Below are 26,200 nucleotides of genomic sequence, written 5' to 3'. Positions count from 1 at the left end.
TTTGTTGTCATTTTCTCCGTGCTCATATATTAATATTCATTATTCTGTATAATGAGTGTGTTCTATGTCTGTGCTTCATTGGTTGTTCTCTCCCCTCCTCCCCCCTCTACACTCCCACTTTTCCAGAGCTTTACACGCCCATTTTTACAGAGTTTTTGCAGCTCAGAGGTGTGAATGACCACGCTAAAACAGGGGGGTTTCATGACCCTTTAAAGTGAAAATCTTACATATAGCCACTTTAAAGTGGCAGACAACAAACCTGCAGCGCTCGTTTGTCAATAAACAACATTATCGTTCGTTGGTGTGTGGACACTAATATACGTATGGTTAGCCTATCTTTATAGTTATAGTTCTTGGTGTGAACAGCCTTTGAAACTAGACTTTTCTGTAAATATTAAATGTGCCAGTTATGTGAATGGCCATTTTGCTGTCTGGCCCCACAGATCTTCTATATGCCTTGGAGTCCTTGAATATAGCCAGATAATAGCTCAGCTGCCATTCAATAACTAGATCAGAGAGGGGAACGGAGGATGGAAGCACGAAGGGGGAAGGGTAGGTGTCGTTTTTAGACGGCACAAAAGTGGAAGCTATAGACCAGACTAAGAAAGAGAGATGAGTGCTATCAGGGTTTGAACAGCCTAGTTGGATTATTGCTGCAAAGCTATAATGCGTAAAGGTCACCATAATGGACCCGTTTCCCTCCCCTCCCTCAGCACGCTTCGTGTTTTCTGAGAAAAGTAAAAATAGCAGTATTATATGTATTTAAAAAAAAATAGCATGTGCAGAGAGAAAAGGCATCTGAAAAACCTTAGTTTTCCTCTCTGAATTTGTCTGCTCATCTTTAGCGATAAGCTGTTCATTCAGCCAGTGTTGAACTGTCACTAAACATCCTGATGTGACAAATGTACAGTTGTCATTTTGCCCTTTACTGGAAAAGAAATGTTTTAATGAATATTGTTTTCTAGTAAAATTCTGTATCTAGAATATCTTAAAATATATAAATTTACCTAAGAAGTAAAACTGCATTAAAGAGTTAGTTCACCCAAAAATGAAAATTCTGTAATTTATTACTTACCCTCATGCTGTTCCACACCCGTAAAATGTGTTCCGTTAATCTTCGGAACGCAAATTAAGATATTTTAGTTGAAATCCGATGGCTCCGTGAAGCCTTAATAGGAAGCAACGACACTTCCTCTCTTAAGATCCATAAAGGTACTAAAAACATATTTAAATCGGTTCATGTGAGTATATTGGTTCAATATTAATATTATAAAGCGACGAGAATATTTTTGGAGCGCCAAAAAAAAACTAAATAACGACTTATTTAGTGATGGCCGATTTCAAAACACTGCTTCATGAAGCATCGGAGCACAGTGAATCAGTGTGTCGAATCATGATTCAGATCGCGTGTCAAACTGCCAACGGCTGAAATCACGTGACTTTGGCGCTCCGAACAGCAGATTCGATACACTGTGCTCCGATGCTTCCTGAAGCATTGTTTTGAAATCGGCCATCACTAAATAAGTCGTTATTTTGTTATTTTTGGCGCTCCAAAAATATTCTCGTCGCTTTATAATATTAATATTGAACCACTGTACTCACATGAACCGATTTAAATATGTTTTTAGTACCTTTATGGATCTTTATGGAAGTGTCATTGCTCCCTATGGAGGCCTCACGGAGCCATGAACGTCATGAGGGTAAAGTAATAAATGACAGAATTTTCATTTTTGGGTGAACTAACCCTTTAAATAAAATTAATATTGTGGGAATGTTTGTTGCGTATATAGTGTATACAACTATACTTTTTCACCTGTTTATACAGTATATTTGTGTATTTAGTCTATAGTCTTTATATATTTGGTGAGGTTTATGCTTAAAATGTGCTTTGGATAAAAGCATCTGCTAAATTATTAAATGTAAACGTAATACAGAAATATTTGCTTAGTTATCTTGTTTTATGGATGGTTTACTGGAAAACAAGTCAAAGATATTGATTTATTTATTTATTTATTTATTTCCTAGTGCACTTACTGTAGTCTCAAATAGAAAACTAGAGTGCAGAGGTAGTACAAAGGATATTATTTTTACTATCTTACCTATTATCTATCGTCTGTCTCTGTCTGCCCCTCTATCTATCTATCTATCTATCTATCTTCCTATAATCAATTATCTAAAAGTAATATTCATTAGTAGTTAATGACTGCAGATGAATGTGCTCAGGTGCGACGTTACATCATATAAACGTGAAAATGTCACACCACCTGAGCGCATTCATGTTCAGTGAGGCGGGTGACACTCTCACCTTCACAATCAAACAGAGTGACAGATGATGGTGAACTGTTGTACGGTCAGTGTGAGTGGGCAGTGCGCCTCCTTCCTCCACAGTCATACAGGAAACAACATGGAGAAGCTGCCACAGGGCTGTGAGCTAACAGATGGAGAGCAGAGAGGCTGGATGTGGGCTGTGATCTCATGGGAGCAGAACTGAGGGGGAGCGAGAGGGAGACTCGAGGACTGGCAACAAAAGAAAGATCCACCCTCTGCACATGTGAGTCCACAGAGCACAGCGAGTAGATGAGTGAACACACTGCTTTACTGCCTTTGAAGCTCACAGATGGATTTGAGCAGTCATCCATACTGTATGTGTGAAACCCACGAAAACAAGCCCGTGTCATGTTACAGGGGAAAACATGATAGATAGATAGATAGATAGATAGATAGATAGATAGATAGATAGATAGATAGATAGATAGACAGACAGACAGACAGACAGACGATAGATAGATAGATAGATAGATAGATAGATAGATAGATAGATAGATAGATAGATAGATAGATAGATAGATAGATTATGCACTTCCTCCTTCACTGTCAAAAATATATATCAATTAGAGATCTCTACTTCACAAAATTTTGTAACGTAATAAAGAACTTTACTGCCATGAGTGAAGTAGAACAAATAAAGTTAATATTAGGAGAGGGACCGACAGCAGCACTGGCTGCGAGATACATGTGGATGTGCCACAGCCTGAGAGATAGCAGGTGAATGTATGTAATGTGTGTGTCTGACCTCAGTGTGTTTCCCTACCGTCCACCACAGTGGCCCTCAGTACGTGTATATATATATATATATATATATATATATATATATAATTTGTTTAACCACTGTGGTAACAAATGTTCAGACATGTTCTATTGTGTTACACTGTTAATTTAAGTTTAAGTTATGTTGTAATATTTCATAGCATTATAATATTTTATATGTTCTTCTATTATACAGATGTTTTTATTATTGTTATATGTATGCTTTGGCAATATTGTATTATTTACAGTCATGCCAATAAAGCAATTTTGAATTGAATTGAATTGATAGACAGACAGACAGACAGATAGATAGATAGATAGATAGATAGACAGACAGACAGACAGACAGACAGACAGACAGATAGATAGACAGACAGACAGACAGACAGACAGATAGATAGATAGATAGATAGATAGACAGACGATAGATAGATAGACAGATAGATAGATAGATAGATAGATAGACAGACGATAGATAGACAGATAGATAGATAGATAGATAGATAGATAGATAGATAGATAGATAGATAGATAGATAGATAGACAGACGATAGATAGATAGACAGACAGACAGACAGACAGACAGACAGACAGATAGATAGATAGATAGATAGATAGATAGATAGATAGATTATGCACTTCCTCCTTCACTGTCAAAAATATATATCAATTAGAGATCTCTACTTCACAAAATTTTGTAACGTAATAAAGAACTTTACTGCCATGAGTGAAGTAGAACAAATAAAGTTAATATTAGGAGAGGGACCGACAGCAGCACTGGCTGCGAGATACGTGTGGATGTGCCACAGCCTGAGAGATAGCAGGTGAATGTATGTAATGTGTGTGTCTGACCTCAGTGTGTTTCCCTACCGTCCACAACAGTGACCCTCAGTACGTGTATATATATATATATATATATATATATATATATATATATAATTTGTTTAACCACTGTGGTAACAAATGTTCAGACATGTTCTATTGTGTTACACTGTTAATTTAAGTTTAAGTTATGTTGTAATATTTCATAGCATTATAATATTTTATATGTTCTTCTATTATACAGATGTTTTTATTATTGTTATATGTATGCTTTGGCAATATTGTATTATTTACAGTCATGCCAATAAAGCAATTTTGAATTGAATTGAATTGAATTGAATTGATAGACAGACAGACAGACAGACAGACAGATAGATAGATAGATAGATAGATAGATAGATAGATAGATAGATAGATAGATAGATAGATAGATAGATAGATAGATAGACAGACAGACAGACAGATAGATAGATAGATAGATAGATAGATAGATAGATAGATAGACGATAGATAGATAGATAGATAGATAGATAGATAGATAGATAGACAGACGATAGATAGACAGATAGACAGATAGATAGACAGACGATAGATAGATAGACAGACAGACAGACAGACAGATAGATAGATAGATAGATAGATAGACAGACGATAGATAGACAGACGATAGATAGATAGACTGATAGATAGATAGATAGATAGACAGACAGACGATAGATAGATAGACAGACGATAGATAGATAGATAGACAGACAGATAGATAGATAGATAGATAGATAGATAGATAGATAGATAGATAGATAGACAGATAGATAGATAGATAGATAGACAGATAGATAGACAGACGATAGATAGATAGACAGATAGATAGATAGATAGACAGACGATAGATAGACAGACAGACAGATAGATAGATAGATAGATAGATAGATAGACAGACAGACAGACAGACAGACAGATAGATAGATAGATAGATAGATAGATAGATAGATAGATAGATAGATAGATAGATAGATAGATAGACAGACGATACATTTTGTCAGAACCTCTAATAAATTACGTTATTTTGTTCATAATCATAGGAGAATCAGGATCATTTTATTTAAATCTGCATAAATAAAGCCACTGCAAACAGATAATACCGTGATGTGTAATTACTAAAGATGTATGTATATAATAATTTTTGCCATTACATTAACAAAAGTTTTATTTTTGTTTTATATTTATTTGTTAATTTATTCATTTTTCATTTAAAATGAAAACCATTTTTGTTACTTGAAATAAAATTAATATTAACTGAAATAAAAAAATCTCATTTTCATTTAGTTTAAATGTCTAAAATGACTAAAACTTAAGGTGAATTAAAATGAATATAATAAAAATAAAATTAATATTAAAAAGTAACAATTAAAAACACAACAAAATTACTAAAACTTTAACTAAAAAAAAAAAAAAAGACAACACAAAAACAAAACAAAACGATATATTCAGCCATGTGACCTGAATTTAACATAAGGCAGAAAGGCTTTAAAGTGTTCGATGGCAATCACTTTCTTGCTTTTCTTCAGTGTCTGTTCTACAATAGTCTATTTAGAAACACTGTTTGTATTTCTCCTCTGTTTTAATCTTTAAGAGGATTTGCGCAAGGAATTCCCTTCCTGGACACAAAGTCTCTATTTTAGTCTCAAGGAGGGCTTGAGAGTGATGGTCATGTGCGAAACAGTGTGTGCGTGTGTGTGTGTGTGTGTGTGTGTGTGTGTGTGTGTGTGTGTGTGTGTGTGTGTGTGTGTGTGGCAAATGTTCCCTCAAGGATAGATCACCTACATTGTGGGGACTAGCCAGTGATCCCCACGAGGGAAATGGATTAATAAACATACTAAATGATGCTTATTTGAAAATGTAAAAACGTAGAAAGTTTTCTGTGATGGGTAGGTCTAAGGGATAAAATATATGGTTTGTACAGTATAACAATCATTATGTCTATGGAGAGTCACCACGAAGATAGCAAATACCTAATGTGTGTGTGTGTGTGTGTGTGTGTGTGTGTGTGTGTGTGTGTGTGTGTGTGTGTGTGTGTGTGTGTGTGTGTGTGTAGCTCAGAAGTCTGTTAACACAGTGATAGTCGTCTGTTTAACCAGCTAAAACGTTTTAGGTTGAGCTATGTTTGTCTCTGTGCTTATACATAGTGGGATGGGGTTTCACATAATAGATACCAAACAACAGACAGTTCAAAGACATATACAGAAAAATTCCATTCCATTTATGGGGATGAGATCATATTTTGTGACACATAAATTGTATGTAAATAATCTCTTGCAACAAATATATTGCAATATAATGTCACAAAGGTACTTTAAACAGAATAAGATATGTGTTTTTAACATTTGTCTCAGAAAATGACACAAGGAGCCTTTATTTAGGCTAAGGCCACATTCTAGCTGTTGAGCAGAGTCCCTGTCTGATTTCATGAGTATATAACTCCCTCTAGTGGTTGATTTATAGAAATACTGACAGTCTCTCTCTCTCTCTCTCTCTCTCTATATATATATCTACCCAGGTGAAAAAAAGTACTCTTCTATAATGTATTTAAAGTGCTCTATTTTCGTGCACTAATTTTGTACTTAATATACTAAAAGCTCTTCTTTAGTACTTCTTTAGATAATCTTAAGAACATGTAAGTGTACTCAACTGTGCTATTTTGAGACAGCATGAAATATGAACTAAAATGTGCTTTTAATATACTATTTCTGTATTTAAAAAATGTATTTACATAACACTTGTAGTACACTATGGTTTCAAATGTACTATAAGTGGTATCTAAATATTTTTTTTTTAAAAATACAGGGATAGTAGCCAATATTAAAAGCACATTTTAGGTCATATTTCATGCTATCTCAAAATAGCACAGTCGAGTACACTTAGATGTTCTTAAGATTATCTAAAGTAGTACTAAAGAACAATTTTTAATATATTAAGTACAAAATTAGTGCACGAAAATAGGGCACTTTAAGTATATTATAGAAATGTACTTTTTTCACCTGGGTATCTGTCTGTCTGTCTGTCTGTTTTTTATTTTAATTAATTAATCAATGTGTTTATTATATTGCTACATTAAGAATTGTCGCAAACTGAAAATTCACCATCGTCATAAAACTAGACTTACAGTCGCTAAGACTTGTTTCTCAGTACTTCAGTTTTTCAAAACTCTTCACACAGTGAGCACAACATCAGTCTATGTGGGCTAAACTGTGGATCTTTTATCATTGCTTTGGCACAAAATGCATTCATGACATGAATTAATTTCTCACTTAGACGCAAACACCAGCAAAACTCTATGTACACACAAGGCACGTTTACATACACTTTTCTAAACTCTTAAACTTAAGTTCTGTCTATCTATGAATCTAACAATGAAGCGTGGGTCTTGTCAATTCCATTAAAAATAATGTGTTTATTTTATTCAGGAAATATGGTTCAGTGTTGTATAGAAAATATTGAGAAAATTTCACTAATAAAACCAAGAGAGGCTTTTAATTGAGAAACCGATTACAGTTTTTTTCCAATTGCTAACATGCTTTTGTCCATTCTGTAGTCACATTTTCAAAACTCTAAACACATTTAGCAGAACATCCATCTGTTGTGGCCATACTATTAACACAATTCATGTCGTTTTCACACAAAATGCAGTCAATTAACACGTTTCTGAAATGCTTACATTTTCTTTTCATATAAGTTTACCCCATACCAAAATCATGGATCTTTCTCATCTTATTTGCAAATGCTTAAACGCAGCAAGCACACTAATGTTCCAATCTTTAAATACAGTATAAAACGTATACTTTTGCAAGAACAACAGTACTGGAAATGTACTGGAAAAAAATATATAAAACAAATACTGAAACAATTGATAAGCATTTTTAATGAGCAGATCACTTAAATATTGAGAAAGAGCAGATTCCAATCTCAGTTGGAGGCATAGTCAGGTGTTGAAGTTATTTTCATTACATGGACACAGAGTAAAATAGGACTCTTTGAATTGGATTTGTTCAGTGCGTATAAAGAACAACACAGAGGAGCAGAGAGAAAATAATGGGTGAGAAGAGGATGAAGGAGGAGAGGAGAAGTTAGATCAGGACAAGGGAGAAGAAGAGGTATGGGAGAAGAGGAAGAATGTGTGCATCTCTGTTTTTTTCACTTACACATGTGGAACCATGAATAGAAAATAAAACAAGGTAATTGTGACTTTTTATCTCACAATTTTTACTTTTTTCTCTCAAATCCTAGTTTATATCTCACAATTCTGAGAAAAAAGTCAGAACTGTGAGATGTAAACTCACAATTGCAAAATAAAAACTATACATTTTTGATAAAAAGTCACAGTTACCTTTTATGCTTTTTTATTCTGTGGTGGAAAAAAGCTTCCATAATAACCAAAAGACCATGTATGTTGGATTTGTTGTTGATCAATGGCAGCAATTTCATATTTTCATTTCAGTAAAAGCTTTATACTACAACAGTTTTACTACAATGATTCCACTACCACTGTTCCATATTTACAGAATATGTGGTCTGCATAGGGCACTAACTACCAAGGGGACACCATCCCACCCTCTATGGGGGCAACATCAACACCACACACCCAACCCTAGATAGAGATTTCAAACAAGGGGGACACTGAAGTTCTGCATATGGGACACATTTGACCAGTAGCTGCCCTGAGCAAGTCTGTTACTTTCTTCTTCTTCTCTTTTTCTACTGTACATTCTATAAAATAATGACTCACTTCTGTTGCACACATTCAACACTCAACCAAAAATGTAAAATGGCTTATATGCATTATGCAGTAAAGGGAAACTGAATTTTAAAAACTATGGATTTCATATTTTCTGCAGGTAGAACTGAAACATGACAAGTAATGCAGTTTTCATAAAGCCATCAACTGTTAGTATTTTGACAGTCATTGCTCTTTGATTGATTATATGTTCATGTTGGATAGAAAACTAGTGCTATGTTTTGACAGAACGACTCGATTTTGAATCATGTTTGCTGTGTTTTGAAAGAGTTAGTATGTGTTGAAAAAGGTTTTTAGCATTTTGAAATTTAATTTGGCTAATTGTGTGATGTAGCTGTGTTGCTTTGTTAAGAGTTTAGAAAAAGTACTTTAAGTATTGGTAAACGCTTGTTACCAATTGAAAAAAAACTGTAAGCTGATAAAATTAAGGAAAGAAGCACCTATTTAAAGGGAATTAGTTCAATTATGCTGTTTTATTGAGAGACACTGTTTGATTGTTAGTTCCCTTGGAAATGGAGAGTAAATATTAAAATTACGTGTTGTTTTGTGTGTTTTTGTGTTGAGGGAAACATTGGTTAATGTTTAATGTTCAGTTATGTTTGACATTTGAAGTTTTGATCATTACCATTGTGCAGAAGAGAGTTTATGGTTAGGTTGTGGATAAATGCATGTACTGATACTATGAAGCATGTAGCTTTGTTCAGTGAGCAATGGTTTTGCTAATGCAAGTGCAGTAAATTGACTGTCTGGCTATCACCAGACCAAGCTCAATTTAAAATCTATATGAGTCTATATGTATTTTCTACTGCACAAGAGGTGTGATCAACGAGCATTATTCATGCAATTGCATAGTCCTTCAACCAATCAGATCAACGATCCGGGTGACGTACTTTGCAGAGCGACGCGAAAACTCCAGACATATTTAGTTTGTATTGGTTTGTAGTAGGGGTGTGACGAGACGGGTATCTCACGAGACGGGACGAGACTCAAGATTGAGTTCACGAGACGAGACGAGACAAGATTTTTACACACTATTTTTAAGAAATCCTCAATGGTGAAATACATGACTAGAAAAAATATTCTGCAGGTGTATTTGAAATGTTTTAACTAATCATCTTATAATGAATGACATTCAGTTCTACTTTCTGAGTATGAAAATATGCAGTAAAAGACAACAATACTCAAGTACTGTAAAAGGTTTTGCCACTAACTCAACTGACTGACTTCTCTTCTGTATTTCAGTCTCTTCAGACCTTACTGTACATGATTTATGAGCTTCTACAACTTTTGACCTCCTAACTGAACTCCTTTCCACAAACTGATCATAGAAATAAAAACAGTATAAATAAAAATGGTAACACTTTACAATATGGTCTCATTTATTAACATTAACATATTAACCAACATCAACTAACAATGAGCAATATAATTGCTACAGTATTTATTAATCTTTGTTTATGTTAGTTAATAAAAATAGTCATTCATTGTTAGTACATGATAGTTCACAGTGCATTAACTAATGTTAACAAATGAAACCTTACTGTTTGTGCTTAATAAGATTAGGATAAAAATGCTATTCATTTTTATGGCAACACTTTACAAGTTGAAACCATAATCGCACCCTCTCAATATTCAAAGTACAAATAAGACCAACTTTTTCTTTGATAGAGAGCTAAGAGATGGTTACAACTACACTGCCCAGCCTAAAATAGCTTTCATATTGACAAATATTTGCATTCATCAGGGAGCCGCTTTCAAAATGCGGGGTATTGAAATCGCGTTTGAATGCGCGCGCGTTTACTTTCACTTTCAGCGATCGCGCGTAACTCTTTAAATATGGAGCGGCGGCGACCGTTATCCAACTTAATTAAATGTTTTTTATTTAAACACAAAGCAAAAGGACAGTGGAGGCGTAATGTAAACTTAGCGGTGGCATATTCTTTCCTAATCATACTAACACTCTGTCATGGCAACATCACGAGACTACTTTTCGCCTCGACGAGAAATCTCTTGACACGAGATCTGGTCACACCCCTAGTTTGTAGCATTGATCAACGGTTTGCAGAAGCAGCAATGGCATGGAGCGATTTTTGCAGGTTGTGAAAAAAAACAAAACAAAAAAAAAAAAACATGAAAGTGAGTGGTATTTACACCCACTCGAGCGATTTGTTTGCTAAACTAAAGAAGTCATTCAGCATCGTCGAGAGGTTAAAAGGTATTGGATTGACGGTCGTGCTTGCCGTCGCTTCTCTATCGTCATCGTGTTATACCCGCCAATAGCGAGCAATGTGGATAAGCCAGTCTGTGATTGGTTCCCACAAAAGTGTAACAGAAGCAGTAGAAATGAATGTACGGGTTTCCAGACTGAGTTGCCGGGCGAAATCAAATCGCCGGCAGATCAGGCTGGGTTTACCCAGTCTAGTAAATTGAGTCAAAATTGAGAATCAACTTAAAAAAAAAAAAAAATGGGTTAAAAACAACCCAAGTTGGGTTGAAAATGGACAAACCCAGCGGTTGGGTTAAATGTTTGCCCAATGTGCTGGGTAGTTTTATTTAATCCAACTATTGTTTAAAAATTACTGTATGTCTGGCTTAAAATGAACCCAAAATAGATTGGAAATTAAAAATCAGACATAATTATAGAGGCAACAATAATAATCAAAAGGTGAACATTTATTAATAAGCAATTGAGTAAATGTTTGCTGTTTAATTATTATTCATTAAACTTATTAATAAATGTTTATTTATTAAACACATTAATAAATGTTAATTTCCAACATATTGTAGGTTCATATTCAGCAAGAAATCCAGTATTTTTTAAACACTAGATGAATTAAATAAAACTATCCAGCAGGTTGGTTAAAACAACCCAATCACCGGGGTTGTCCATTTTCAACCCAGCTTGGGTTGTTTTTAACCCAGCATTTTTTAGAGTGCACATTTCACTAAAAATATTAAACTCATTGTGTCTTAGACTAAATAATTTAGGAGATTTTACATGATTTATTCAGGTAGATTCCATTAAAGAAATCAAGCTCTAAAAACTATTCAAGTAGAAAGATAGCATATAATTTTTACTATCTATCTATCTATCTATCTATCTATCTATCTATCTATGTTTGTCTATCATCAATCTATCTATCATCTGTCTGTCATTCTGTCTGTCTGTCTCTCAGTCTACATCTACATCTGTCTGTCTCTCAGATCTACATTTGAGTATTTTATTATTGTTCATCAAACTGCCCATTGGTCCAGCCCTGAAACATCAAAGTAGTTTTAGTTCTGGTACCTCCATCTGGTTAAGTTAGTACATTCCACATTGGGCCAATTTCTGTTTCACTGCAGTGGTCTAGAGCCTGTCATCCTTAAACAGAGAAAATGCTCATTCTCAGGTCTTTTTCATCTCTCTCTAATAGTAGAATGAAACATCAGCCTCAGAAACTGCTGACTGAAGACAGCGAGACCTGCGGCATGTCTCCAGGGGTTTGCTGGTGTGATCATGCTAAAGCTCGTCCTGAGGCGTGGCTCCTGCCTTTGGCCTCAACCCAAGTCTGTGTGGTGCGACAGTCCTGCACTCAAAACAGCCTCCCACACCGCTCCCCCACAGCCAATACTGATGACTCATCAGGAAAAAGTGTGATGGGATGCAGCTTCCTAAAAAATACTGACTTTAACAGCGCTCAGATGCATTTTGTCAACATGTCTTCTCTAACCCATTTTAGATGCACAATATGTTTGAGATGAATGCAAATTTCCAGCTGATTTTGAGTCCGCACAGGATTCTGCATCAAGGAGGGTCATCGGGTTAGACCTCTTGTGTCTCATTCAGTATTCAGACACTGCAGAGGCACAGCCTGCCACCCGCATTACAACACACTGAGTTAGACACTCCCTTCTCACTGCAACATGCAGACATGCAGCACCTCTGCTTACACACATGATTCCATAAGGTATACAGTAACAAGAATTTTATTTCTCGTTTTATTTATTTATTTTGCTTTGCCATATTAAGAATTGGTGCTTAATTTCTGTTTCCAAAAATTATTCGTAATGGTCTCAAAAAGACTTTTTATTTTTTCTAATAAACGCATGAATGATAAGGTAATATGCATGCTATACACTCACAAAATCAGTTTGACTGCACCACATTTGTGCTTAATGTTGGTTGCCACATTACTTTTGTACTGAATTTAATAAAGAATATTATAAAGATCCTTATTATGACAGATAGTAAAGTAACAATTTCAGCTGCACTGCAAAAGAAACTCTAGGCAATATTTCTGTTCCTCGGAACCTTCTGGAAATCCAGAAATGAGTGCCCTTAAATTCGTGGAACTACAATATATATTTCAAGTGCTTTAAAACCTTCCTTTGAACCAACGACTGCCTTTAAAGCTATTGCAAGAACTTTCAGGCTCAGTTTTGGCTTTTGAAAAGGTGCTCATGGATTCTCCAAATGTCATCCGAGGAACCCCAAATGTAGCTTTTCATTTTTACATCTATTGACCTTTATTTATCCTCAGTTCTCTGCATGATGACAATCTCCATCGCATGGAAAAGGATGAGTGGCCACAAATGCAAAGGCAGTGAATGAATGAGCTCTCTCCAGGGACTCTGTCTTTTTGCTCAGGGTTGCAGGTTTCCCCCTCCACCACCGCCCCTGCGTCAGATGATGCTCGCGCTCTGTGCCTATAAAAGATGCCGGTGTGACATCCAGACTGGCACTCTCTCTCTCTCTTTCTCTGTCTTCCCACATCCACTCACTTCACTCACTCGGTCTGTGTGATCTTGAGCATTCCAGTATGAGTTATTCCGGCGACATGTACTCGAGCAGCTCATACAGGAAGATTTTTGGTGATGCGCCACGGCGCGTCCCCGTGGGCAGCAGCCCGTCCCGGGTGACGGTGAGCTACCGCTCCGTACCCCAGCAGCAGCAGCATCACCGCACCTACGGCTCTCCATCCCCCATGATCACATCCTCAAGTTACCGGACCAAACTCGGATCAAGCCGCGGCTTCCAGCCGGACACCGTGGACCTGACGCAGACCACCGCCATCACCAACGAGCTGAAGATCATCCGCACCAACGAGAAGGAGCAGCTGCAGGGCCTGAACGACCGCTTCGTGACGTTCATCGAGAAGGTGCATAACCTCGAGCAGCACAACAAAGTTCTGGAGGCGGAGGTCGCGCTTCTGCGCCAGCGCCACAACGAGCCGTCGCGCCTGCACGATCTCTACGAGCAAGAGGTCCGCGAGCTGCGTGCTCGCGTCGAGGAGCTGACGCACGAGAAGAGCCAGATGCACCTGGACTGCGTGCAGATGAACGAGGCGTTGGAGCGCGTCAAGGAGAAGCTGGACGAGGAGACCCGGCTGCGGGAGGAGGCCGAGAACAGCCTCAAGGGATACCGCAAGGACGTGGATGATGCCACCCTGTCTCGCCTGGAGCTGGAGAAGAAAGTTGAGTCACTGCTGGATGAGATCGCGTTCCTCAGGAAAGTGCACGAGGAAGAACTGCAGGAGTTACAGGCGTCACTTCAGGCCACCCAGGTATGAAAAAGTTATGAATTATATATCTGTTGTCTGGTTTTAGAGGGGTATGGTCAGGCTGGGATACCAAGCCTGGCTGGGAGATCATCTTTAAACAGCTAAGACCAGCTTGGCCATGCGGGAGACCAGCCTGGGATGTTATTTTTTTGGTGGCAAATGAGCAATGTTTTTAGATTTACATTGCACTACATAGTATGCAATAGTTGCAAAGGCATATATCATATTTTTTAATCCCAGTAAGATAGAACTAATCAGTTAAGCCGAATATTACATATGCTTTAGATGTTATTGAAATCATTACACTAAAATATTTTGTGAAATTTACATAACTGCGCTAGTGCAAGATTTACAGTGTCAGACCTTATTTGATAAGATACAATTATGAAGAGCATACAAATTCTTTGTTCTCAGAAATGTTTTGATGTTCATTATTATCTCATATCATGTCATAGTTTTGCAGTGTCATTCATGACAGTGTGATTTATACAGTGGCATAATGATGCAGATCTATTCATCAACGTCCAGGACAAATAAAAGTTGCGGTTAAGCCAAATATTCCATATGCTTTTGATTAGAAAATTGCTACATAATACATACAGTAAAATGTCAAGAAATCAATCATGTCCTTCATGTGCAAATATTTAAATATATTATATTTGACTTGCATATACTACCAATTTAACATGAGTGAATTAACCTGACTACATAGCTTTACGTCAATTAAAGTTATTTTAAAGGTAGTCTTATCAGGTAGAAAAAATCTTTATAAGCAACTAGCAACTACATCAGATGAAGCCTAAAAATACTATGTATTGATTAATGCTTTGAAATTCTCTGTTTATTAATAACTCTTAGTGTGGGCATGCGTATCATGACTGTGCAGTGTCATTGAGGGCGGTGTGCGTCTGGGAGAATTTACAGCACTGCAGCTCTCAGACACTTGAATCTGACGCTGCACTGCACCAGGACCTCAGTCAAAATGTGCATTTATAATGCCAGTCCCTTCTCTAATGCACCTTTACCATCTAGAAACAGAATATTTAATCAGACAAAGACAAGGACAATCCCTGGAGAGGGAGAAATGTATTAAAAGTTGAAAGAAGATTATTGATGATGGGATGTTTAAACTTCCTTACCTCCTGGCACTGAGGAGATGATGCAGTAGCGCAGGATTTTAGGTGTGGCTGCAGAGTGCAGCGGGACCCCTCCGGTGCAGCGTCCTTGAGAGGGACTGCATCACTTTAGACCAGCTCGGAGTATTTCTACACTACAGAATATTACTTTTTCATTTCATGTTTCATTCAAAATGGTGTTGGATAAAAGTGATAAACTGAAAAACCCTGAGTATACAATTAGTGTGAATGTAACTGATGTAAGCTAAAGCTCATCATGGATGGATTGCTGTGCTCTGTTTGTTGATGTGATGTGGTGGATGAATTGCATCTCCATGAAATCGTTCAGGCAGCATAATCTTTCTTTGAGCATTAAAACCCCTGAGTCTGCACTCCATCCCGCAGCCTCAAGGGCCCAAAACTTCATTACCACAAATTACATTCAAAGACTGATTAAACATGCCATGGCCAACATTAGCACTGCATATATCAGATATATTGCATTTTCAATAACCTTATTACCTGATGTACAGTGGTTTGTTGATTACATTCACTGGAAAACTGTTTATTTATTAGTAAAGATAGCAACTTCCTCTATATATACAGAATGTCTCATATTTGTGGCAATACTCAACTAGTATCTATATATAGTATCGATATATACTCCCCTTTTAGCTCAAATGTAAATGCATGCTTTGGGGTATTAATTATTTATTAGAAATCAATAATGAATCAGCAACTAAACTGCAGTTCCTCCACGAATTAATTTTACTAGCCAGTTTTACAGACTAAAGACTATTTGTGGCTATAATTCATTATGCTCATTTATATTATCAACATTTTTAAAAGCAGCGATATTGTGAAATTTTATCACAGTTTAAAATAAAATGTCATTTATTCCTGTGATGACAAAGCTGAATTTTCAGCATCATTGCTCCAGTCTTCAGTGTCACATGATCCTTCAGAAATCATGCTAATTTGGTGCTCAAGAAAACATTCTTAATATTATCAATGTTGAATACACTTGTGCTGCTTAATGTGGAAACCTGTCTTTTTTTCAGGATACTTTGATGAATATAATGTTCAAATAACAGCATTTTTTAAAAATAGAATGACTTTATATTAGATATATAGTTATATAATAAACGTATTAACAATTAGTTTGTCGACTGTTTTCCATGCTCAGGTGTCTGTTGAGATGGATGTCAGTAAGCCTGATCTTGCTGTGGCCCTGAAGGACATTCGTGCCCAGTACGAGTCTCTCTCTTCCCGTAACCAGCAGCAGGCAGAGGAATGGTACCGCTCCAAGTTCGTCTCTGTGACGGAGGCAGCGGCACGCAACAACGATGCTCTGAAGCAGACCAAGGATGAGCTGTCCGAGTACCGCCGACAGCTGCAGGCCCGCACTCTGGAGATTGAGTCCCTGAAAGCCCATAACGAGTCTTTAGAGAGACAGCTGGCTGAGATGGAGGACCGCAACAATAACGAGATCGGCGAGCTGCAGGTGAGTCATATGATAATGTCACAAATACGAAGTTCTGTCATGAAACTCTAGATGGCACAGGCTGATAGGTCCTTAACTCATTCTGCTTTCAATCATATCATTCTCTATAGGGCATAGCTGGTTCCTGCTGTATCAGTAGCCAATGACCTTCAAATGTTCTCTGAACATTCTGAAACAAGTAGCAACATTTAAAAAACAGACGAACATCCAATCAAAATGTTTCAGAAAAAAAAGTTCCATGAGTGATGTATAAATAACATTTTGAGAACATTATTAAAGGTGATTTTTTTTAATTAATTTTTTTAACTGCCTATTTTGGGGCATCATTAACTATGCACCGATTCAGGCTGCGGCCCCTTTAAATCGCGCGCTCCCTGCCCCCCCCAAGCTCTCGACTATAATACAGTGCATTTACAAAGTTCACACAACTAATATACCCCTCAAATGGATCTTTATAAGATGTTCGTCATGCATACTGCATGCATGCATTGGATCATGTGAGTATAGTATTTATTTGGATGTTTACATTTGATTCTGAATGAGTTTGATAGTGCTCCATGGCTAAAGCTAACATTACACACTGTTGGAGAGATTTATAAAGAATGAAGTTGTGTTTATGAATTATACAGACTGCAAGTGTTTAAAAATGAAAATAGCGACGGCTCTTGTCTCCATGAATACAGTAATAAACGATGGTAACTTTAACCACATTTAACAGTACATTAGCAACATGCTAACAAAACATTTAGAAAGACAATTTACAAATATCACTAAAAATATCATGATATCATGGATCATGTCAGTTATTATCACTCCACCTGCAATTTTTCGCTGTTGTTCTTGTTTGCTTACCTAGTCTGATGATTCAGCTGTGCACAGATCCAGACGTTAATACTGGCTTGTCTAATGCCTTGAACATGGGCTGGCATATGCACATATTGGGGGCGTACATATTAATGATCCCGACTGTTACGTAACAGTCTGTGTTATGTTGAGATTCGCCTGTTTTTCGGAGGTCTTTTAAACAAATGAGATTTACATAAGGAGGAGGAAACAATGGAGTTTGAGACCCACTGTATGTCATTTCCATGTACAGAACTCTTGTTATTCAACTATGCCAAGGTAAATTCAATTTTTGATTCTAGGGCACCTTTAAAGACCAGATAACTTTAAATGAACATTGTATTAATTTCCCTGTTAGCTGGGTAAGATTTCCTGTCAGAGAAGTTTTTGGAGACATAAATGTCTTATTTTGTGGTGACAGGACACGATTCAGCAACTGGAATCTGCTCTTCGGAGCACAAAAGGTGAGATGTCCCGCCACCTGCGCGAATACCAGGACCTGCTGAATGTCAAGATGGCACTGGACATTGAGATCGCAGCCTACAGGTCAGACTCAGAGCTAATTTCATTTGATGTCATTAGTTGATGCATTTATTAATCCTTATCCATATATGGACGTTCCCAACAGGAAGCTGCTGGAAGGTGAGGAATGCCGTCTGAGCTCTGTGAGCGGAGCCATGATGCAGTCCGCCTACTCTTATCCATCAAGCCGCACTTACGCCTTAAGCTCCTACAGGAGGGGTGTAGCCAAACCTGAGACAGAGGAAGAGGAAGAGCAGGTGGAGGTGGAGGAGGAGGAGGAAGAGAAAGAGGAGGAGAAGGAAGAAGTAGAGGAGGAGGAGGGAGGAGAGGAAGGAGAGGAGGCCGAGGAAGGAGAAGAACAGGAAGAAGGAGGCGATGAGCAGGAGGAGGAAGAGGAGGAGGAAGAAAAGGAGGATAAGAAGGAAAAGGAGGATGAGAAGAAGGAAAAAGAAGAAAAGAAGAGTCCAAAGGAGCTGAAGGAGAGCGAGAAGGAGAAAGAGAAAGAAAAGGAGAAAGAGAAGGAGAAGAAGAGCGATAGCAAGGCAGATAGCAATAAGGCAGATAGCAAGAGTGAAAAGGGGGACAATAACAAAGGCGAAAAGGCTGCTGCGGTCAAGAGCAAGTAAAGCTGCATACCATCACCGCTTCCGCCACATCCGTCTGGACCCCTCCATGTCCTCTTTATCTCTCTGTCACTCTGCCACACACAACACCACCAAACAAACCTCATCTTCTCATCTTCACTTTCATTTCATTAGGTATGGCTGATTTCATCTGCTGATGTATCAGGATCTCTGCGGGAAAGCATCGAGTCAGTAATGAAAGCACTAAAACGGTTTTCTGTATAGCACTCAAGAGATTAAACAGGGTCTATGCAGAAAGTATATGGAGTAGTTCACCCAAAAATGACAATTTTCTAATCATTTACTTTCTTTCAATAGGAGATATTAGGCACAATGTCTGAGTTTCTGTTTTTCATACAATGGAAGTGGATGCTGAGTAAATTTCCAACCTCCAAAAGGACAAAAAATATTAAGTAAGACATGTTCATGGATCAACATATTTTGTTGATCCTGGATCAACATTCCAGTCCTAAAATCTTCCCTAACCTAAATCAACCCTAACCTAACCCTAAAATAATAAGTATACCCCTAAAATCAGAGGAAAATGATGGGTGAATAACAATGATGTAGAAGCACCTAACCCTGGTTGTAAGCCTAAACTTGACATAAACTGTAAACCTGTCCCTCAAATCTGATTGGTTGATTGGAATGTTGTTCCAGGATCAACAAAGATGTTGATCCAGGAACGTGGTACTTGGTGAAATCACGTTCACAGCGATTCACAGGTTACGTAATGACATAGCGGAACAGTGCGCCATTTTGTTTTTATTTAACACAAGTGCAAATGAGATTTGTGACCTCATATGGACCACTTTTAGGTACCATTCACACAGCATGTTTTTCCATTCCACTTCACTGATTTTTACATAATTTTTCGATGTAAACATGCCTTATATAGACGTGTTGGACCATTGCGCCATCTTATGCAGCGTTTCATGCACGAGGCAGTGCCCTAAATATGTTAAAAGAAGTTTAAATTTGACGAAACACCTCTCTAGACCTTGATTTTTATTTATTCCCACTACCCTTCATCTGGCTTTTTTACATGTGTACCTTATTGGCTGTATAAATCACCATCCACTTCTTTCGTATGGAAAAGAGAAACTGTTAGTCTACGCTACAACAACATTTAGTCTAAGCCAGAGGAGTCCAGACTCGGTCCTGGAGAGTTTAGCTCCAACTTGCCTCAAAACACCTGCCTGAAAGTTTCTAGTATGCGTAGTAAGACCTTGATTAGCTGGTTCAGGTGTTTAATTGGGGTTGGAGCTGATCTCTGCATGGATAGTAAATGCTCCATACTCCAATCCAGTAGGTGGCAGAAAATGCACCTTATAGTTTGTTTGCCAACCGTCAATTAAACAACAGAAGAAGAAGAAGGCGACAGTGGCCCTCCAGGAGCAGGATTGGACACCCCTGGTCTAAGCTATTCTTTATGTCACAATAAAGACAACAATACAGGGTCAGAACGACATTAGGAAGATTAAACGATGACAAATATTCATTTTCGTGTCAAGATAGCAATGTAAGTGAAGATCAGACAGCAAAGACCCCATTCATACCTGGTGTTCACGTGCCATTAGTAGTGCAGGACAGCACAAAGGAAGGTGATGCCATGGAAGGCAAAATGAACTGGTTCCAACCTCTCGGTGCTATTTGATTTTAAAAATAAGTGAGTTTGGACTTTGGAAGAGGTAATAATTCAGAGCAACAGCATATCCATTACATAGAGCGTCACTTGAGTCCTGAATGTATGTCATGAGCCAAGCACAGGGACAGGGCACATCTATTTTTCCAGCGATATTAGGGCATCTATACCCACATGAATGAAATTGTCCAAGCTCATTTCATTAAGTTCACTCACAGGGGAAAGAATGTTTCATTCACATTCTCATGCAAAGCATGCATCATTTTAGAACTTTAATATATGCATCTGTCCATTCGTTCACGGTTTCCTTAATTGCAATGGTCACAGCACGGCAAACGTGGTGGCATGGAGTTCAACGAGGTTGGTGAGATTAAAGATTAAACATTTATGGATTTCTTGGGGAGGGTTTCAACGTTTAGATTTTGGAGAGAAGAGTGCATCTGTAGTGTGGGAAAATCCTTCTGCAATTTAGATTCTGACGCTTTAGACGACTGCTGCTAAATATCCCTCTATTCCTTCCTGTGTTCAAAATTGACCTCCTCTTGATTGATTCATTTGTGAAGGAGCAGATTGCACTGTTTCTGAAGTTAACCTTCCTCTCTCTTATTCGCTCTTTCTCCCATTTTCTCTTTCTAATCTGTGGCATGGCTTCCTTCTGAAACTAGACGAGGTTCCAGCCTTTTTCTTTAGTGTTTCTGCTCACAAATGGGTGAATTTCATGAGAACATGTCTGGGTCGCCCCTGAAATCAAAAGAAAAAACTGTTTTGCTTGATGAAAATGAAGACTACTTTGAGGACAATTAAGATTCGTTGCATCCGCTCCCAATGCCCAGCTAACAGGGAACGTTCTCAGAACTTTGGTTAACGATCTGGCGAGGTTCTCTCATAGTTATGAAAACATTTCAGTAAAGTTAGTGGAAGTTAGTGTTATCTGGTCTCCAATGATGTTCTCAAAATGTTAGCACAAAATTATTATCTATACATTGCTCATTAACAGTTTAGCTGTACGGTCATCTAATGTTTTTGAAATGTTTCAGGACGTTCAGAGAACATTCAAAAGTAACGTTCCCATAATGTTTGCAAAATGATAAAATGGAATGTTTCCTCAACATTCGCATAACCAAAAAAATAAATTAAAACAAACGGGATGTTTTGAATGTAAAGAGAACTTTAAGAAATAACATTTTCATAACCTAATGGGAACGTTAGCAAAATGTTCTTACAACATATATTTGTTAGCTGGGTTCTCATTACCATAATGCGTCTGGATGTTTTGTTTTATTTCTCATTACTTTTCTTATTATTCTGATCATTTTTACTGTATTACAGTAAAATTACTACTTTTATTACAGTAAAAATTCTGTAATACAATGATTTTAATTCCATTAACCCCTTTTCAAATTTCCAGGGTTCTCAGAAGCAGAATTCATCATAGTTGGGTAACCTTCGATTTGATTTTACCATTTATATACAGATTTTTTTATATATCACTTTATAGTAGTGGAAATTGGGAGGGATTTCATTTTCATGAAAAAGCAAAAAAAAAAAAAAAAAATCTTAATCGTCCTTTATTTTCTTTGTGCAAAATATTTTCTTTGTCCTTCTTTTGGTTTTGGGGTTAAATACATTTTAGGCATGTTCTTGACCCAATGGAAGACAGAAAGCATTAGTCTGTTTACATGAATTTGTTTTGTTTGTGTATATTTGTTGTGTTTCTTTTTTTTTCCTGTGTGTGTGTGTGTGTGTAGAAGAGCTTTCAGGCTTCAGGAAGCAGTGTAAACACTCATGTTTTCTGCGACACTGCAGCTGGTCGTGACAGGTCCAGCTCTCTTCTCACCCTGCAGGTGACAGGCTGGCCATAGAGAGGGCAGAGGGGTCACAGACAGTCACACCTACAGCCATAGAGAAGGGCTATTAACTGCCACATTATTACTCCAGAAAAACAGCCAATACAAGAGCCCATTCAGACAGCTTTATGAACCACCGGCAATGACCCTTCTCAATGCAGACCTGCTTGATTGAATGTTTAAGGGACACACATTCTGTGACATTATGATCAATTTAGATTTATTTACAGCTGTGCGAAAGTATCGAGATTGTTTCTAAAATGCGATCTGATCTTCATGTGTCACAATAAATAATCTTATGAAGTCAATGACACTCAATACCTGGCTAAATCTTTATTTAACAAATGGTTAAAAATATCAGCATCATGGATGGAAAAATACCTAATGAATCCAGTATTTTGGCACATTTGAATCAAAAATCTTCTGGTTAATGTATCTTAAATGGGTGTTTTGTATCACATCAAGCCATTTCTTTTTTTTTCACATCATTTATTTCTTCTTGCATAAACCTTTGTGCAAATAAAGAGTTAAATGTCTGCCCACAGAATATTGTTCTGGTAGTAGTGTTATCCAGGTAGTGTTTAGCAAACATGGGTATTTGAATCAATGCGGACAAATCTCTTGATTTTGGGAAGGCAGTGCAAATCTAACCACACCTGACTGGAGATGCACCCATATCCTTGATTTTAACTTTTTCCATCAATGGTCTTGATTTGATCAATAGATATATGACAGTTGAAAATGTTACCTGTTGTTTGTTAAATAAGACTTGTTTTCTCTTGTATAAATTAATTCATTGACTTCAGTCTGCACTCTAAGAAAAGTCTGTAAAAATAGAGCCCAATACTATGTTTAAGGTACGGTAGGCAATTTCAGAGAAGCTAGCAATAATAAGTTAGCTTTGAAAGCATGAGATCCCACCCTCCCTTCGGAGCGCTTTCCAAAGCCACGCCTCCTCCAAAACACATGAACGCACACAGAAGAGTCTGCACAGCATCACGAGAGACTGCGTTAAATTACCTCATGTCTCAAAGCACATAACATTACAATAATAATCAATGTAAACAATGTACAGAGCTCTTACTTGTACCACCTGACTGCTGCAGATTCATTTCGGCGTTGATAGTGTTGACATAGAAACATAAATCCGAGTTTGAGGACGTGAAGAGCTCCAGGTAGAACGTCAAGGGTTGGCTTATCGTGATTACAGTTATGACATGGCATGAACACAATGTTGTTTTGGTTCAGGAAGAACTGTAAAAGGTGGCAGCTGTTTTGTTTGCTGCGCTCGGTGACTGTCTGTCCACAACTCTGCACAGACTTATGGAGCGCGCTGGTGACGTGTGATGTCTGGAGGTATGGAAATACATATGTTTACAGGCAGGTAGGACATCGTATCATTGCATTCAGACCGAATGATACATGTATGTTTTAATATTTCGACCACTTCTATTATTGATTGCTATCAGGATGTGAAGGAAGTTTCAACCAGAATAACAAAAAGTGTTTATGAAAAAAACTGCCTACCCTAACTTTAATATGAAGGACATTCTGTATTGATTTTTACCCAAATTTTGAATTACTCATAACATTGTATTGTTTTAGAGTTAGGAAATGTCCGGCACTTAATGGATAATGTCCTGGAAGAAAATTACTGGTATACTTTTCTTAGAGTGTGGAGAAAGTGTGGTGACAGTTTACTATTCAGCAACCTTTAGGACTTATTATAATCCAAAAGAGTAGAAGAGGACGGAAGAGCCAAGAGCAAGATTTCCAAGAAATGTAGCAATTATTCATGAAATGAATAAATCAAGAGGAGTTTCAATCTGCATGGCTTGATTCACTTGAAGCTTGACAATATGAGGGGGTGGGATAGATTTGCTTGATGTGTGTAAAAATGTACGTAAATGCCTTAATCATGAATCTAAACTGCTTAAAAGAGTCCTCACCTTTTCTGCATCTCGACACTGTTTTAGAGATGGTTCAGGAGTGCTGACACTTTAACTGTATGGCTGCTAACTGATACAGTATGTTCCCCTAAAGCCAAATAAAGCCATTTATCAACCAAACATACCATATACGTGATCTCTTTGTCTCTGTTGTGTTATATCAAGCAAACACACTTACTCACCAAAGTCAAACAGTTGTTTTACTTAAAGACTTGATCTACTACATGAACATACATAGGCTACAAAGGTTTCCAAAATGATTGTTTCACATCGATGCTATAGATAGAAGAACCATTTTGGGTTCTACAAAGAACCTTTCAGTGAACCGTTCTTAAAAGAACCTTTTTTTTTTCTAAATGTGAGCATTTTAATAATCAAAAGAACTTTTTGCCACTATAAAGAACATTTTGTGGAATGGAAAGGTTCCATGGATGTTAAAAGGTTCTTCATGGAATTATCAATGCCAATAAAGAACGTTTATTTTTAAAAATCATTCAGTACCATGGTTTATACTATTAATACATGCCATTTAGTGAAAACATAAACAGAGTTTCAAGGAGGGCAGTTAGCATGTCAAAAAAGGCTTTAGTCTGACCGAAATGCATAGTTTAATTACTGCATGTCCTCTGAGGGAGACTAGACAGAGCGCATAAATTATGCATCTAGCAAATAACCATTGTGCTGACGGCACATGTCCTGTTCTTGGCTAGACGAATCCAGAACAACTCCAAAATGTAATGCCCTCAGCTCTTTGGGAATCAATCGCATCTAAATCTGAGCCAGTGGGTGATTGTCATCCTTTGTTTTCTCCTATATGAGATATTCCTCTCATTTACAACTGAGAGAGCTTTGAATGAATGACCTTGAATCTTCAGTGTGCTGCTGCTGCTGCTGCTGCTGCTGCTGCTGGGTGTCGTTCTTTTGTATTGTGTACTTAACATATTGATATACAGTATATGTGTACACACAAACAGCATACACTACTGTTCACAAATTTGGAGTCAGTAAGTTTTTTTTTTTTTTGCTTTACATTAATCAAAAATGACAGTGAAGACTTTTATAATGTTAAAGATTTCTGTTTCAAATAAATGCTGTTCTTTTGAACTTTCTATTCATCAAAGAATCCTAAAAAAATGTATCATGATTTTCATAAAAAAATTTAATAAAAATCTTAAGCAGCACAATGAATTCAACATTAATAAATAATGTTTCTTGAGCGCCAAATAGAATGATTTCTGAAGGATCATGTGACACTGAAGACTGAAGTAATGATGCTGAAAATTCAGCTTTGCATCACATTAATAAATTATATTTTTGTTATTTTGAATTGTAATATTATTACTTTTTTCTGTATTTTTGATCAAATAAATGCAGCCTTGGTGAGACTTTTTTCAAAAAAATCTTACTGACCCCAAAGATTTTGAATGGAAGATTAAATAAAGGATATTATACAGATTATTTTGTGATAATGATAGATAGACTGCACATTATCTGTCTTACTATATGGCTATTTTCAAAAAAAAAAAAAAAAAAAAAAAAAAAAAACTAAATAAATGGAAATATTGATTTGTTTAAAATGCAATAAAAACTGAAACCAACTGTGGAAATTGTTTGCCTGGCATAACTCATAAATACAGTTCAGTGGTCATTATACTAACATATTTTTACCACAGAATGATGCATTTAACAATTTTGCAGACTCAAATGTAAAGTACTCTAAGCATATCCATTTCCTGCTAAAAAAAAATATTTCAGAGTCCTGAAATATTTAATCAGATAAATTATTAAAAGACAGCAGTTTCTTCTCAGCAATGATTAAGCGCCAGAAATAATCTCAAAAATATGAACAGAGAACATTAATGGTTATGATTACACTGTCAGCTGTAGAGCAGAATAATGATTAGAGAT

The 26,200-nt window shown here is 37.0% G+C and overlaps 1 protein-coding gene across 2 annotated transcripts; it reads left to right on the top strand.

Annotated features, from left to right (window-relative positions):
* The first annotated feature begins 2,241 nt into the window (after nt 1-2,241).
* zgc:65851 (uncharacterized protein LOC321113 homolog) lies at nt 2,242-24,412 on the top strand. Of its 2 annotated transcripts, XM_048188895.1 has the most exons (5): nt 2,242-2,551; nt 12,118-14,247; nt 16,546-16,863; nt 18,128-18,252; nt 18,335-24,412. In XM_048188895.1, the coding sequence occupies exons 2-5, from the start codon at nt 13,504-13,506 to the stop codon at nt 18,852-18,854; spliced, it is 1,707 nt and encodes a 568-aa protein (XP_048044852.1). In that variant the 5' UTR covers nt 2,242-2,551; nt 12,118-13,503; the 3' UTR covers nt 18,855-24,412. The 2 variants fall into 2 exon arrangements, with proteins under 2 accessions (XP_048044852.1, XP_048044854.1); XM_048188897.1 differs by lacking the exon at nt 2,242-2,551 and having other exon boundaries at nt 11,672-14,247.
* Nucleotides 24,413-26,200: the final 1,788 nt, after the last annotated feature.

Source organism: Megalobrama amblycephala, linkage group LG4 (assembly GCF_018812025.1).
Source record: "Megalobrama amblycephala isolate DHTTF-2021 linkage group LG4, ASM1881202v1, whole genome shotgun sequence".
NCBI classification, from domain to species: Eukaryota; Metazoa; Chordata; class Actinopteri; order Cypriniformes; family Xenocyprididae; genus Megalobrama; species Megalobrama amblycephala.
The sequence above is the reverse complement of the archived record's forward strand: the minus strand, read 5'-3'. Positions and strand labels throughout refer to the sequence as shown.